General features: G+C 46.1%; 2 protein-coding genes across 2 annotated transcripts; both read right to left on the bottom strand.

The window, feature by feature from the left end:
• Positions 1 to 257: 257 nt before the first annotated feature.
• On the bottom strand, positions 258 to 7,597 carry LOC119391194 (high-affinity choline transporter 1). Its single transcript, XM_049415189.1, has 4 exons — positions 7,570 to 7,597; positions 7,090 to 7,307; positions 6,196 to 6,394; positions 258 to 1,000 (listed from the first exon to the last, which is right to left on the bottom strand). The coding sequence occupies exons 1-4, from the start codon at positions 7,595 to 7,597 to the stop codon at positions 258 to 260; spliced, it is 1,188 nt and encodes a 395-aa protein (XP_049271146.1).
• Positions 7,598 to 8,020: 423 nt separating this feature from the next.
• On the bottom strand, positions 8,021 to 13,639 carry LOC119388767 (high-affinity choline transporter 1). Its single transcript, XM_049415188.1, has 6 exons — positions 13,385 to 13,639; positions 11,943 to 12,050; positions 10,886 to 11,050; positions 10,029 to 10,177; positions 8,859 to 9,008; positions 8,021 to 8,298 (listed from the first exon to the last, which is right to left on the bottom strand). The coding sequence occupies exons 1-6, from the start codon at positions 13,611 to 13,613 to the stop codon at positions 8,128 to 8,130; spliced, it is 972 nt and encodes a 323-aa protein (XP_049271145.1). The 5' UTR covers positions 13,614 to 13,639; the 3' UTR covers positions 8,021 to 8,127.
• Between the last annotated feature and the right edge of the window lie 2,756 nt (positions 13,640 to 16,395).

The following is a 16,395-nucleotide window of genomic DNA, read 5'->3' as shown; positions in this document are numbered from 1 at the left end:
ACAGCGTTTGTCGAACGGTTACGAAAAAATCGTACGTCAACCCCCCTGCCCCCCCCACCCCCCTACCCGACCTAAAATAACGTAAAGCAGAGACTTCTGAATGTAGTAATAGCGCGAGCGTATTATAGTACAAAGGTAAGAAAAAAAACGCACGAATAAAAAATAGTGGGTCGCAGCAAAAAAGAAAAAAAGGCAAGTTAAATGAAATGGCACATAGCCCACACGCAGAAAGGACGACTTCAAGCAGCCCATCGCGGTCAGTGGCGTGTGGGACCACCGTCCCTCGAGCCTTCGGATCCGCCAGCGATGGACTTCTTGCGCGGCTCCTTGCTGCCGCCTCTGGCGCCGCCAGCCATGGACGTCTTGCGCAACGTCTTCTCACCCGTGGCGCCCTCCGCTAGCGACTTTTCCAGCGCCCTGGACGACGACCCGATCGCGCCACTGGATCCCGAAGCGACCAAGCGCGCGGGTCTATGCACTTCGGACGCGTCCGATCGCACCTTGTCCGGGGCCAACGAGGATTTCCTTGTGGTGTTGCCGCCAACCCCATCCCTAGCTTGGACGGGTACGGCAAGCGAAGACCTCCGGTTGTCCTTGGAAACCCCCAAGGTGGTGTTAGGGGCCTCTTTCTCGGTGACGGTGACGTCGGTGGTGAAGGGGCGCAGATTGCCGGCGTGTTTCGCCCCGGCCGTGTTATCGCTTCCCGTGCTGCCCGTCCCCATGGCATGGTCGATCGGCGGATTCCGTAGCTGCGACGTCGGCGGGCGCTTGACGAAACATTGGAACACGTCGAAGCGATCGGACAGCAGGCCGCGACGGAAGAGCGTGGTGGCCGCGAACGAGCCAATGAGGAGCGTGCACAGCCCGAGAGCCATGCACAGCAGGCGAAACGGGAACCGCTGGCCCTTCTCGGGGTCGTACAGGGGCAGGCGCACCACGACGGGCACGTTCATGGACGGCTCGCCGCACAGGCACCGGAAGACGCCGCCCACGACGAAAGCTGCGCGGAAGCGAGGCCCGTGATGGCATGGACTACAACACGCGTTCTTTTTGCCCTCACTCCCACAGCCCCTTCGAGCATGTCCCAAGATGTCGTTTCGTATAGTTTCGGTAGATTTCATGCTGAGACACCGATCGCATAACTACACTCTTAATCATGTCCTGCTTTGAGTTCTAGATATAGACAGAAAGCTAGACCATTTTCGTCTGGTTTCCTGGCTATGCAGCCAACACTTTACCCGGGATCCGATTAAGAGTGTACCACCGACTTCGAAATCCGGACGATATTGGCGGACTGTGATGTACTGACAGCACAATGCTGACACGGTGATTCGTTATTGTGCAGGTATGTTATAAATGACAACGCACATTGTATCCGTTCAAATAACCGTTTCTTGCTGCTGCTCTATGGCCCACAAACCGTTGTATCCCTATATGTTTCCATTTAGGCTCAGCTTGTGTACTGTGTGAGTTGCCTGTGCTTGAGTGGAGACCACAGGTCGGCAAAATATGTGGGGCTCAGTCAGACACACTCACGAAATATATTTTGTCCTTAGAGCTCACTCGGATTCAGACTCGCCAAATTTTCCTCAACCGGACTCACTCGGAGTCAGACTCACTGAAATTTTTCTCAGCTGGACTCACTCGGACTCAAACTCACCAAAATAATACTCACTCGGACTCACTCACATTCAGACTCACGACTCTATCTGAGTCTGAGTGAGTCTGAGTTAGTCAACTCATGAGTCCGTTAGCGTACAATTGGCTTTTTCGGCCATGGTGTCAATGCTCTTTAACACCAATATCTTGCATAATTCGTGCTCTACTTAGCGCCTTTTGATCTCGTACCTTCAAATACGAGTTATTAGTGGTTGCAATCCAGTAAGGACATTTTTATTGAAAGAGGTGCCTCACGCGAGATATTTTTATCAAGAACTACCTGTGAAAGAGTTCGCGGAGGGGGGGGGGGTCAATCTGCTCCCCCCCACTCTCCTTAACTCACGCCGATAAATATTGAGCTGGCGTATGAACGCTAGTGCTTTGAAGTATGTGTGAGTCGACGAGAGTATAACCGTGAGCCGACATAAGGCTGATAGTAATGCTGAAGTTGTGTACATAGAACCATAGGTCGGCACAAAGGTGTGGAGCTCCCTCAGACTCACTCAAGAGATATATTTTGCGCTTAGCGCTCACTCGGACTCAGACTCACCAAAATTTGCCTCAACTGGACTCACTGGTATTCAGAATCACTGATTTTTCTCAACCAGACTCACTTGGACTCAAGCTCACCAAATATTACTCACCCGTACTCGCTCAGAATCAGACTCACGGCTCCATCTGAGTCTTGAGTGAGTCTGAGTGAGTCGACTCACGAGTGAGTTTGCCGACCTATGATGGAGACGCTGAGCTAAACCCTGCGCCAAGGGGTAGAAAGGGTACTTCTACTAGTAATTCCGCCACTGGCTCTGTATAGAGTATCTATGCTGTTACCGAGCGGTGATGTGTGCGGTGCCGATAGTGTTGTGGCATCCATCAATAGTGAACATTCCGCTTCTGCCATGTTTTCCAGTCTGCTCGCTGGACAAAATAAAATAGCACAGGTTATTGCCGAACATCGTTCTTCAGTGAATTCGCGCTTCGAGGCTGTTGAGTCGCGTCTTAATGTTCTGGAGTCGTCCAGAGCCGCGTCTAGCGCACCTAAAAAAAATGGTTGACGATTTAAAAAGCTCAGTTTGTTCTCTTAATAAGAAAGTGATTACGCTCACGGCTCAGAACGATGACCTAGAAAATAGACTGCGCCGTAATAAATTGATTTTTCACGGAATTTCAGAATCTCCAGATGATGATAGGGCATTGACCAACGTCGTTTCAAAATTTTTTCACGGAAACGCTGAGCATGGCTAGCTCACAAATCGAAAGGTGCCATAGGTTAGATAGACGTGACACAGGCCGCACCCGCCCTATAATTTTGAAACCGATGGATTTTCGTGAGAAAGCTCATATTAAAAACGCATCTAAGCTGAAGGGCTCCGATGAACGCATATCTGAAGACTATTCGGACAACGTACGTTTTACCAGAAGAAAGCTATGGGAGGCAACCAGAACCAATCGCAACAGCGGCTCTTCCGTGCGCATAGTTTACGACCACGTGTTTATTAATAACATACGCTACAACTGGGACTTAGTATTTCTGACGATTAGTATTTCTGAAGATGTCGATATTTTAACTAAATTTTTCAGTGATCTTGTTACAATGTGCCTCACGCGTTTTGTGCCGTTAAAAACAAAAAAGACGAATTCATAACTGCCTTGGATCACACAGGAAATTTTGCACCTGTCGCGACGACTTGGGAGTTTGCGGCGTGCTAAACGCAATGGTGATGCTGTTGTTGCTGCACAATTATTGCTCTAAAGTAGGAACTTCGAAGCAAAACTAATGCTGCTCGTGATTTTTGCTTTCAAGGTACACTTCCGGGTTTGCTCAGAAATATTCCACGTAAATTTTGGCGGTCTGTCCTACCAATGAAATCAACCACTGAAACATTTGAAATAAATGACACAGTTACAGGTGATACTGCTCTGATTTCAAATGCCTTTATTGATTACTTTAAATGTTTTTAAACTTGATAACTTCGTTGTTCCTCCTTTAAGAGCACAGACTCGTAGTTCTATTGACGACATTGTTGTTTCAAACCAGGGTGTGCTGAATCTCCTTTTAAAACTCGATCCGAAGAAGAAATGTAGTCCTGATAATATAGACAATGCATTCCTCATTAGATACTCCTTATGAAGTAGTCCATATTTAACCATTATCTTTCAGAACTCCCTCTCGACTTCTGTTGTCCCTATAGCATGGAAATCGGCTAAAATTCTTCCGTTATTCAAATCTGGGAACAAGCAGTCCTTATTGAACTACAGACCCATCTCTATCACACCCTATTTTTGTAAAATACTCGAACACGAAATTTTCGAACATATAGAATTTTTAGACTGCAATAACGTTTTATCTGGTGCCCAGCATGGTTTTCGATGCTGGTTTCGTACCATAACCCAGCTCAATGAATTCACTCATGGCATCATCCAGGCCCTTGATGCAGGTGATGAAATTGACGCGATATTCATAGATTTTTCCAAAGCTTTCGACACTGTGTCACATTACAAACTCTTAAAAAAGCTCACTGTTATTCTTAAAAGCGAAACATTAGTAAAGTGGATTTCTTCATTCCTATCCAATAGGTCTCAGTGCGAACTCTTCAGCTCTTCTCATTTCTCCACTTCCACTGTAACGTGTGGCGTCCCCCAAGGTTCAATATTAGGCCCACTCCTCTTTCTAAATTTCATTAATGATCTGCCAAGTAATATTCCTGTTAAAATCCACATGTATGCTGACGATTGTGTTTTGTATCATACGATTAAAGGTCCTCATGATCAGATCATCTTTAACGATTCATTTCCATCATTTCAATCATGGTGTGTGACACTTGGCAAATGCAAATCAACTTCCGGAAAACGGTACCCGTGTCATTCACCAAGCGTTCTTCCGCCTCTCCGTTTACCTATTCGTTCAATGGTTGCCCTCTCGGAAATGTTTCACAATACAAATATCTAGGTCTCCTTTTCACTCAGGATTTATCTTGGTCTCATCACATCGGACTCGTGTGCAACCGTGCTCTTAGAAAGTTTGGCTGCCTGCAACGCACATTACGTTCAGCACCTCTCAGCATTCGACTCCTCACTTATAAAACTCTGGTTCGTCCAATAGTGGGATATGGATCTGTTGTGTGGAACCCAAACAAAATTTCTGATATCAACAAAATAGAATCTGTAGAGAAGAAAGCTGTACGCTTCATTTATCGTCGCTTTGACAGGTATTTTTCACCTAGTTCCCATCTTCCTATTCTTCAGCTTACCAGTCTCTCTCCTCGTCGTCACGTTGAATGTTTGAAGTTTCTTTATACCTTAATTAACTCCCCACGATTCCCTCTACTCAGCAAATACATCGCACCCGCTAGACCAATAACCACCCGAAATTACCATGAGTTGAACATGTCTACTTTTATCCATCGTGCGGTGGCATTTAAATATAGTTTTTTTTTGCTTATTCTATTGAATTGTGGAATGCTCTGCCTGGTTATGTTCAATGTTCATCACTCGAAGACTTCTTGTTGTATATTACTAATCACTGATGTTCAGCGCACTTTGTTGTGCTCTTTTATGTATTGTATTCGCCCATTCCTGCGATAGGTCTTCGGGGCTGCAGTATGCTGAAATAAATAAATAAATAAATAAATAAATAAATAAATAAATAATAAATAAATTAATAAATAAATAAATACTTGGGTGAATCGTGCGGTTTGCAGGAGACTTTCCGCAGGGTCATACGACAGATGTCACGTGAAGATTCGTTTCCAGCACTCGTTAGCCTCGGCCCCCGGCTATTGTTGGTTTGTGTCGGCTGAATGAAGGCTATTGTCGGATATGTAGTGCCGGCTAATGACGGTTAAACGATGGCTTATGCCGGTGAGGTAGAGAGGCGGGTGAGTTGTAATTGATGCATATTGTAAAAAAAGTCAGCGGAAACAAGACGGAACACAAGAAAGCAAGGACACAGTACGAGCGCTGTCCTGTGCTTGTACTGTCTTTCCTTTCTTGTGTTCCGTGTTGTTTGCCCTGACTTGTCCGCGCTGACGTCTAAATGTCGTGTACAATAGCTTTGCTCTGTGGTTGCTCACTGTCTCCGAAAGAACTCGTTCCGGAATTATGTCCGATACCCGAACGAATCATACGTCAGATAACCTGCCGGCGGCAAGTTATCTTTTCGTCCACTTTACTTTCTTCACATTTATATCCCAATTACTAGAAATAACATCCCCTGATGTACTTTCCTTGGTATTATTGTCTGTTACGTCACATTAATATTGCGTCCAACAAAGAAAAACGAGCCCTTATAAAGTCACCTTCTTTCCTTTACCAATATATTGTAATACCCTAAGACAAATCCGATGTTTGTCAATTATCGCAATATTGTTTGCCTCCAGCTAGAACTGTGCAGCGCCAGAACGCTTCAAGTGCGCCACCAGTGTGATGGAGGAACCCTGTAAGCTGTGCAGCTTGTTGCTTAGTTACGCTTGGTATGCACTCTTAGGTATGCACTCTTTCACTGTGCAGCCGAAGAGGCCAAATAATATAGCTCACCCAAGACTGAGCCGTACGCGTTGGTCTCCTTGAAGTAAAACACGCACAGGAGTTGCGGGAAGAGTAGAACGTAGACGATGTCCGAGCACAGCGTCCACAGGTCGAACACGGAATTCACCGAGAGTGCCATGTAGACGGACAGCGAGCCCAAGGTGCAGATCATGATGCGCAGCGTGATCACAACCTCCAATTCCGAGGCCTGGGCGCGAGCATCGAAAGGTCAAACATGGTGAAACGATGCAACCTTTCCTCCCCCTCCCCCCCGCTTTCCTCCCACTGGAGAACCCTGTGGACGCCTATCGAAGAAGGTATTGGGGTACTGTATAGGGGACTGATGTGTTCGGACATAGTGAAATTCTTGGCTCTTCAAGGGACAACCAAGAGAAAAGCGATTTTCCTCGTATTAGTAACTCACTCTTTCTCGACACCAAAAACCCTACGCTTTCTGCGTGAAGACGCTTGGTCAGCGACAACGCGAAAAAAGAAAGTGCGGGTGGCGTCGCCACCTTGAAGTCCTCGCACCAGTCGCCGTGACGTCATAGATTGTGACGGCGTCCGCTAGGGCCTAGGTATGGTTCCCAATCGGTAAAAATGAAGTACAATGTCTTCTGAGGAAACCACAGACTTAACATCCCATGCTTAGAGAAATTTTGTTGGAACAATGTGGCCAAAATACGAAATCCCTGACGTCGCCACCAGATATTTCGTTGGGACATTTAAAGGTGAAACTTTTGACATTGGATACCTCGTGTGCTAATAAAGCTATGGTGGTGAAATTAATGACACTAGAGTTTCCAGATTATAAGTTTTCAGTCTAAACTAAGTTATTGTTTAGTGTCCCTTTAACGCCTCCGGTGGGCACGACCCCTGACTAAGCCTATCGCGTTTGCTCACAGCAGGCCGTAGAAGCACTTGGTAGACGTTCCTGGTGATCATTGTTGAGGCGCTGAGCATGGAGGAGTCGGCCGACGACATGACGGCGGCCGCGATGCTGACTAGGCCGAAAATGGCGGTTATGCCCGAAGTCAGGTACAGGATTGTGAAAGGCAGCACTCGCGGACTGTCCTCCTCGTTCAGCTGGTACGAATACGGGTAGCCAGCAATCGTAAAGTCTGAAAAGCGCGTGACAATACGTAAGGGGACATTAAAGAGAGAGAGAGCAAACGGATTTTTTTTTTTCATATTATAGTCGGTTGCAACCTAAAGATAGGTGTAGGCTCCGCCCACAGCCGTCGTTTTCCCACCGAGAAAAAAATTTGCATTTGCATTTAAAGAAAGGCTCGTTCACAGAGAGATAGAGACATCCAGCGGGCGTGCTATTCCCTTGCTCTTTAGCGGTACATGTTACCATGGCGACGAATCATGCAGCCTAACGCTGTGGCAATGCGGCCGCGGCGACCATCGTTTGTTTCCATGGAAACTTCTTGATGCTTATCGGTGCGGCCCCAACATCGCGCCTGCGCGCACGCACACGAGATCAAGAGTTATGTAGCTTGAATCGTAGATGTCAATCAATCAATCAATCAATCAATCAATCAATCAATCAATCAATCAATCAATCAATCAATCAATCAATCAATCAATCAATCAATCAATCGATTGATTGACGTCTAAAGAATACAACAAAAAATTTGTTATAAAAACAAAAAAAAAAGATTTTGTATTTCGGGACAGATCGAAGATCATTTATTTATTTATTTATTTATTTATTTATTTATTTATTTATTTATTTATTTATTTATTTATTTATTTATTTTCCGCGGCAGCAAGCGCACCGCTTGTCTACGCCGTCTTAGTTGTGGCATATGACAAATAACGCCGGTAATATGAACGTTTACTCTTGGCTTAAATATTGCGCCGATACTCGTGATTCGAAACGCGTTCTCATTTGTCATCCCGTTAAGAAACCGGGGGGCACGGACACGCATGTGATCAGACGAGCATTCGGGTGAGAAGGAAAACGGGTGTCGCACTCGTATGTTTGGCGGTAACTCCGATGATGACGGGCGGCACAGCGAGGAATATGCATCCAATGGCCGCCATGAACGAAAGGATCTTGGCCTCCGTCACGGTTTGGCAGGAAAGCACGCGCTGGAAGTAGACCTGCGTGGAAAGAACAAGCCCGTGAGCCGTTATCGGCTAAACAGATAAGGACACAAACTACAGATTCCTTTATCAGAACACTTCGAATCTCAGCTTCACTTTCTTATCAATACGTTTACCATAAGTTGAGCTCCCGCAAGGTTTATTTTGACTCAGGAAGCCCTAAAAGCCCAAGCGATTCATTCACCAACAAAATTCGTTACGTCTAAAGAATACAACAAGGAATTTGTTATAAAAACAAATATAAGAGTTTTGTATTTGGAGATGCACTCCAACAGTATAATGTCAGATGTTTGTCCCGCGATGATACAATATTGTTTTGACGTTAGGAACGTTCCGCCATTTGGAAAAAAAAGTCGAAGTGGTGAAAATAGATTACGCCACAGGCGACCTGTTTGTGCTGTCAACACAAAGATTGACAGTTATTTCATAACAAGAACAGATCAGATTGATGAGAGCGCTCTTTCTGCAGATGCAGAGGATCTAGCGTTTATCCATTATTTCCTGACAAGTTTATTTTATTGCGGCACGAAATGTATACGTAACACGCTGCCCTATACCTGCCACGGGATTCCTCCAAGCGCCGTCATGAGGAAAAAGTCCAGGAGCACAGTGATCTTATCGCTGGAGATGGTGCCGATCCAGTCAGTGTACTGGGCATCCAGGGTGCCCACCGCCCTGTGGGACACGCACGAAGGCACGCACGCCCACTGCGCGCGCAGCATGCAAAAGAGGAGACGATGAATACGCCTGATCTCCGCGTAACACATCATGCGGTGCTCGGCTCCGGGCGTGCAGCACGTTGTGCCTACACTAGAACAGAAAGCTGTGCTTCAGTGAATGCAAACAACGTTTTGGCGGATGCTAGCCGAGTCGAAGGGGGAGAGAGTCTCTTTGGACAGTAGCTCTCCCCTCCTGGTGGCATGGTAACAAGACAGTTCAATTTCTTCTAACTTCTTCTAAGTGACGAACAGCTCGAGAATTCCTTTCGTAAAACGCTCCATAACGGCGCCTTGCATCTTCCACTGTGCAACCAAAGCTTGCAGTTTTTGTCTGGTGATGCGCCAAAATATTAATGGCCGACCAAATCTCGATGCATGGTATACTCTCTCAGGAGAATTTCAACAAACCGGGATACGGTTTACGAGTAGTCAAGATCGGCATAACATTTTTATACGTGATCTTTGTTTTTCTCTGTAGTATATAAATATATACTATAGAGAAAAACAAGGGTATAGCTAATCAGACATGGTTCATCATTTCACCTTTTCTCCCCAATATTTCTCTAGAGCATGAGATACAGGACACATTATGAAAAACAATATAAATAACGGGGTTTTACGTGCCATAACTGCGATATGATTATGAGGCACGCCTTAGTGGAGGGCTACGGAAATTTCGATAATCTGGTCTTCTTTAACGTTCACTGACATCGCACATACAAGGGCCTCTAGCGTTTCGCCTCCATCGGCCGGGATCTAAACCGCGACTTTTGAGTCAGCTGCCAAGCATCGTAACCACTGTACCACCGTAGCGGACTATGAAAAACAAGGCGACATACGGCCGTAGATAACGACTATGTTTTACGCCTGAAGGCTATCTTTCGGTCTCCTCTTGAAATTCGTCCCGACTAGTCTTCATGCTGCAGCACTCAAATATGCGGCCACGCTTTTCCTACGCAGTCTGTTGTTTGCGGGTTGGTCTCACTAGCAGCTGCTCCCCATGCTCACCAGAAGTACAGCGGTGGTGACGACCTGCAAGGCATCCGTGTACGTGACCGAGAAGAGGCCGCCCAGCGAGGTGTACAAGAAAATTATCGAACCGGAGATGATGATGAAGTACGAAGCGTCAACCCTTATTATCACGCTCGCCGTGTCACCTGCACGCAAGACGTATATGCATGAACCGATGTATATACGAGCCTGATTCCCTTGCGTCTCTCTGTTCGTATGTGCCTTTTAGTATATATATAAAAGACGCCAAGACAAAAGAGTAGCAAACAGCCACGCTGTAGCTGGTCTTGCAAAGCTGAAGTGGGCAAGAAGACACACACACAGACAGAAATGAAAACGCAGGTCTTCGTTTACGGCCTTCGTGTGCCCTTTCGTAGCGTCAATACTCTTCACAAGAGCAAGACAATCCAAGCATCATATCTAACTGATTGATATTAGTACACCTTCGTGAGTGCCAAGGAAGACTAGAAATAACAGTAACAAGAGAGTGTTCGTTCAGCACCTCTTGCACGCTTAACATGGTTACAAGCCTCATGGGCTTGTATGGCAGCGCTTGCACTAGAGAACTATGGTTGGCTGATGTGCTGGCGCAAATAGCGGCACTCTCCACTGCACCAGGGTTGTGACAACGTGTGTTTGCTGGAACGATGTTTTGGTTGAGCCTGCTGTTTCATAGGCGGTTGTCTGAAGTGTGTTGCATAAACGGCAATTGTACTTCCACGTATTGAGTTCGCCATCTGAGAAGATCGAACGCAGTGTCTTAACCACCTCTTATAGCCGGTGATACTCCAGTAATCAGAATTCTCCACCGTGCAATGCCGCAGCCACTAAAACACTACGCGGCGAATGCGTACTGCACTTGCCCAGAGCCGCTAGAATGGCAGCCGTCCAGAAGATCTCGCCCAGGACGGCCGGCACGCAGAACAGCAGTCCCGACCAGCGGCCATAGTGCGACTGGAACGGGTCCAGCATCGTCACCGAATTTGTCAGCCGCATCTTGGTCGCGAAAAAGGCTCCGCCTGCACGCACAGACGAGACGACGGAGTCTCTAGAACCGCGAACACGCTTCGCGCCCATGGTGTGCCAATTACCTTACGACCCTGGCACGACGGAATTACAGAACTACAAGCTCGTAGAACAGATTCCTCATGTCCCGGATATGTATATGTATATATATAAAAAGACATAAAGAAAAATAAAGTAGAAGAAAAAAATTCTGAAGCATCCAACCGGGGTTTCGAACCATCGACCCCTCACTCCCCAGCCCGCTGCATTAGACAACTCAACCATGCCCCATGCATGCGCCGGCGAAATAACGGCGAGCTATTTATATGCACCATTTACCGCTGGTGGTAAGCAAATCTCGGAGGAGACTGAGCGTGTTTTCTATCACGCAACGCTCCTAATTTTCTTTCAGTTTGAATACTGCTCTTGAGACGCGCACGACAATGTGGCCCTTTTCTGTACCCACTCGTGATGTGGAAGGAAAAAAAAGACAAACAACACCGGGCACATCTTACATCAGACGCCCCCGAGTGGCAGGAGACGCAGGGGGTCACTCCACGCGCCGCAATTTAAAAGAAAAAGAAATATCTAAGAGCATCTGATTCTCCATTGTCGACACTTCCAGCGCGTTGCTCAAGCACAAAGATGTAACAACTGCGACAGTTGTTAGTTCACGCTTGCCCTGTGCATGCCTGTGCGTTCCTTTTGGGTGTCGTTTTTTGTGCTTCAGCGGCGCGTTTCAAGTATCGAGCTGTTTCTCGTTCATCGTGCGACATTCCAATTTCTTGCTACCGCATTCATTGCTTCGCCCTTGCGGCGAAACTGGCTTTTTGCCATCAATAAGAACATTGCAATGCCGCGCGGTGTGACCTGTTCGTTTAAGTAGGACGATCATCTTGGACTTACCGAGAACCAAGCTCATCGCGTAGCCAATCGGAGCGTGGCAGTTGATAATGCCGTAGTTGTAGACTGCCTCGGCGGTGCCATTCAGATAGCCGCCTCCAACCCAAGTTGCTGAAAGATCAAGAAGTATATTGCAACGTTCGGATTAGTCTTCCAACCACAGAAACAACTTTAACAATTTCATATGCGCAAGTGTACAGAGCCCCCTCCCACTCTCCTCCCCGTTTCCGAAATCGACGATATTAGGGAGTTTTCGAATAGGGGCCCCATAAGTTTGGGGCTCCAAAGCCTTTTGCTTGTGCTCGCTTTGGGTCAAGCAGGAGCTAAGAGTTTTCGAATAGGGTTTGCGGTGCTTTGGACACTCCCCCAAATCTGGGACACTAGTCTTGGCCAAAAGCCGTCGCTTCAATGGGCCGTCATGCAGGCACGTAGCCAGGATTTTTTATCGGGGGGGGGGGGGGGGCCAAGGCCTAATTATTCGAAAGAAAGTCTTTTCATGGTAAAAAGAGAAAAAGTTGCCCGGGAATATAAAAGGCTGGACGAATTTCGGGAAAAAAATGTTGCCCGCCCCCCCCCCCCCCCGCCCCCTTGCCTACGTGCCTGCCGTCATGTTTGTTTGACGCAAAGCTTTAGGGGCAGGTTTTGGGGCTCCAGCTAAATTTGAGAAATAGCGTCCCCAACGCAAAACCCAAACGCTGTTTGGGTCTCGCGCACGCGCAGTGGCCTCGACGCTATTTCTTTGCGGCCTCAAAACGATCGGGGCCCCTATTCGAAAATTCCCGATTAAGTCGGAGGCCACGACAAAAGGGAGCGCCAGAAGAAGAGGGGTGCCTATGCTGAGCGGGGGAGCACACGCCATAAGGGGGAGGAGGAGGGGTAGGGAAGAATCAACGTGATAGAAGAATCATACGTCATATAAAGAAATGCAGCAGAAGCTCCCCCACTGGAAAATTAGCACACAGTACGTAAGCACTATTTGGAATTCCATTATTTAACAAACATGTTGCAACAGTGACTATTCATTAGTGATTACCCGCAGAAATTAGCCGTGATTAGGCGTAATTTAGCCAATACCCGATGTTGTGGTGTTGCAGCAACTGTACTCTGCAGCTTCTTGCGGCACTACGACATCGCTAGTTTGCTACCCTTGTGTAGGGTAGCGAAATTGGTTCGGTTCCTGTTAAGCCCTCTATCTCTCTCCACATTAGACAACATGCGTTCGCGCGTTTCCTTTCTTTCACTGCTTTAACTCCGCCCCCCTCTCTCGCATGGGACGGTTGAGGTGTCCCCCTCGACGGGACACAGTTACTATCCCGTGCGTTTCTCTTCCTCTCTATGAAATAAATCTTCCTGCGGACCGTAGCTTGTTGCCTTACGGCCGCATGGTTTTCGAGAGAAGTAGCCATACAATGCTAACGCATAACGGTGAGATCTCGTTTACCCACCGGTCATTGAAGCGATGCCGAGGAACAAGGGCAAATCCCGGTTGGCGACGAACAGCCTGAGCTGAAAGTCATCATCGTTCTTGCGCTTGGTAGATACGTGGAAGCCGTGCGGGCCGATCGCGGAGGTGTGTGCCGCGAGCACCTTGCGACCTCCCCAGACGCCGACGATCATGACTGCGAAATAGTACATGATTATGAACAACAGCGCCGTTATGTTCACCGCCGCCATCGCGTCTCTCCTGGCCTGAGTACGGCCGATCGGGACCGCCACGCGCCACGGGCTGCACGCGAAAGCTCGCGAAGCGACGATGCTGATGATCGTGATGCTCATCCTTGCTTGCAGATTCCATATTTTAAGCTAACCTAACCTAACCCTAACCTAACCCAAAACAGATCTATAGCTGAAGGTAAGGACTGCGCAGCGTGCGATGGAACTGGAAAGGATTGGCGCGAAGTTAGACGTTAGAAAACAACAGATAATAATAATAATAATAATAATAATAATAATAATAATAATAATAATAATAATAATAATAATAATAATAATAATAATAATAATAATAATAATAATAATAATAATCATACTTGCTGGGGTTTTAAGTCCCATACCACAATATTATTACGAGAGAAGCCGTAGTGAGGGCTCCTGAAATTTCGATCACCTGGGGTTCTTTAACGTGCGCCTAAATCTAAGCACACGGGCCTTTATCATTTTGCTTCCATCGAAATGCGGCCGCCGCGGCCGGGATTCGAACCTGAGACCTTCGGGTCAGAAGTCGAGTAGAAGACACCAAATTGGAGCAGAAGAAAAACAGGGGTAAATCATTTTTAAAATTTTACTAATATACACTAAGACGGTTTGATAATTTGAGGACGTATTTCCATCAAATTTTAAACTCCTGCCCTCTAAATATTTGACTGGCATCTTAGAAGAGTGCCCCTTACAATTAAGAATACAATTATGTAATCGCCACTGATGCATCTATGAGTGATGAGAAAACAGGTGTGGAAATTTATGTACAGTCATTATCTTGGTCATATTCATTACGCCTCTAATATTATACACCCGTACTTGAAGCGGAAATAATTGCAATTGTTTTAGCCCTTCGAAAACTTTCAGTAAATCACTCGGCAGCTGTTAATTCCCCATCCTTATGTTCATCATTCACTTCATCTTCAGATAGTGTTCAGAAACAATCAGAAGCACTGCCTACATATACGATCTTTGGCGTATTAAGAATGGGCAGAGTCTAAGGGCAGAGTCGAATACATACAGGGCGGCCACACGGGTCATCGTGAATGGAGTCCGTACAGATAGTTTTTATGCACTTACGTAAACATGACTATGAGACATGTTCATTGACAACACAATACTGTGAAGAGGATAAACATTATAACCATTATAAACAGCTCATTGAACTTGCGTCCTTAAAAAATATGGCAGATCCCACGCACTGTGGGAATCGATGTAATGCGAAGCAGCCGGCGGAGAGCTGCTACATCGCCTTGTTTGTCTTTGAGACAAGTGAAGTCATTCATGCCATGGCATCTAGTTCACTATATATCGCATGTTTGACATGCATGCATGCATATACAATCCGGTATATGCCATGCTACTGAAACGTATATTCTGGCATATACAATGCATAACCTGTCATTTATGTTCATGACGCACTAGTGTCATACCACACCAGTTTTGGTATATATCCAGTTAACAAAACGGCCGGAAGCACCCTATGACAGTGTCATGTAAATCATGTCGTACATGACGTGCATGTCGTGATATTCATGTCACCATACAGTCCCGTCGCGCCATACAAATTTTGGTGTATATCAAGAGAGCGAAATGGCTCCCGAGGGCACTATGAGCGTAGCATGTAAATCATGTCGTACATGACTTGCATTCATGATTTTCAAGTTTCCACCTCTCATTTACGTTCATCATGCAGTCGCGTTGCGCAATACCAGTTTTGATGCATATCACGCGAGTGAAACGGCTGCGATCGGACAATGAGCGTGGCATGTAAGCCATGTCGTACATGACTTGCATGTCACGATTTTCACGTTGCCACCTCTGATTAACGTTCATCATACAGTCTCGTCACGCCATACCGATCTCGGCGTATATCAAGCGAGCGAAATGGCCGCGAGGGCAGCATGAGCGTGGCATGTAAATCATGTCGTACACGACTAGCATATCATGATTTTCACGTTACCACCTCTGATTTACGTTCATCATACAGTCTCGTCGCGCAATAGCGCAATACCAATTTTGGTGCATACCAAGCCAGCGAAATGGCCGCCAGGGTACCATGAGCGTGGCATGTAAATCATGTCGTACATGACTTGCATATCATGATTTTCATGTTACGATGTGTCAGTTACGTTCGTCATACAGAAATGTCTCACCATACCAGTTTTGGTAGGTGTCCATTCATTTAAACGGCCACGAGCGCCTCGAGACCATGTAATGTAAATCATGCTGTACATGGCATGGTTTTCATGATTTGCACATTAGGACCTGTCAATTGTGTTCGTCATACACTATTGTCACGCCATACTAATTTTGGTATACATCAAATTAACGAAACGGCCGCAAGAGCCCCAAGACCGTGGCATGTAAATCATGCTGTTTATGACATGCATATTATGATTTTCATGTTATGACCTGTCATTTATGTTCTAATACGGTCATGTTATGTCATACCAATTTTGATATGCATCACATTAACGAAAAGGCCAGGAGAGCTCAAAGTCGTGGGCGGCTAGATAGATAGATAGATAGATAGATAGATAGATAGATAGATAGATAGATAGATAGATAGATAGATAGATAGATAGATAGATAGATAGATAGATAGATAGATAGATAGATAGATAGATAGATAGATAGATAGATAGATAGATAGATAGATAGATAGATAGATAGATAGATAGATAGATAGATAGATAGATAGATAGATAGATAGATAGATAGAGAAGTCGCAGAAGTTCGCCAAGAAATGCTTCGC

Source organism: Rhipicephalus sanguineus, chromosome 4 (genome assembly GCF_013339695.2).
Source record: "Rhipicephalus sanguineus isolate Rsan-2018 chromosome 4, BIME_Rsan_1.4, whole genome shotgun sequence".
NCBI lineage: Eukaryota > Metazoa > Arthropoda > Arachnida > Ixodida > Ixodidae > Rhipicephalus > Rhipicephalus sanguineus.
The sequence above is the reverse complement of the archived record's forward strand: the minus strand, read 5'-3'. Positions and strand labels throughout refer to the sequence as shown.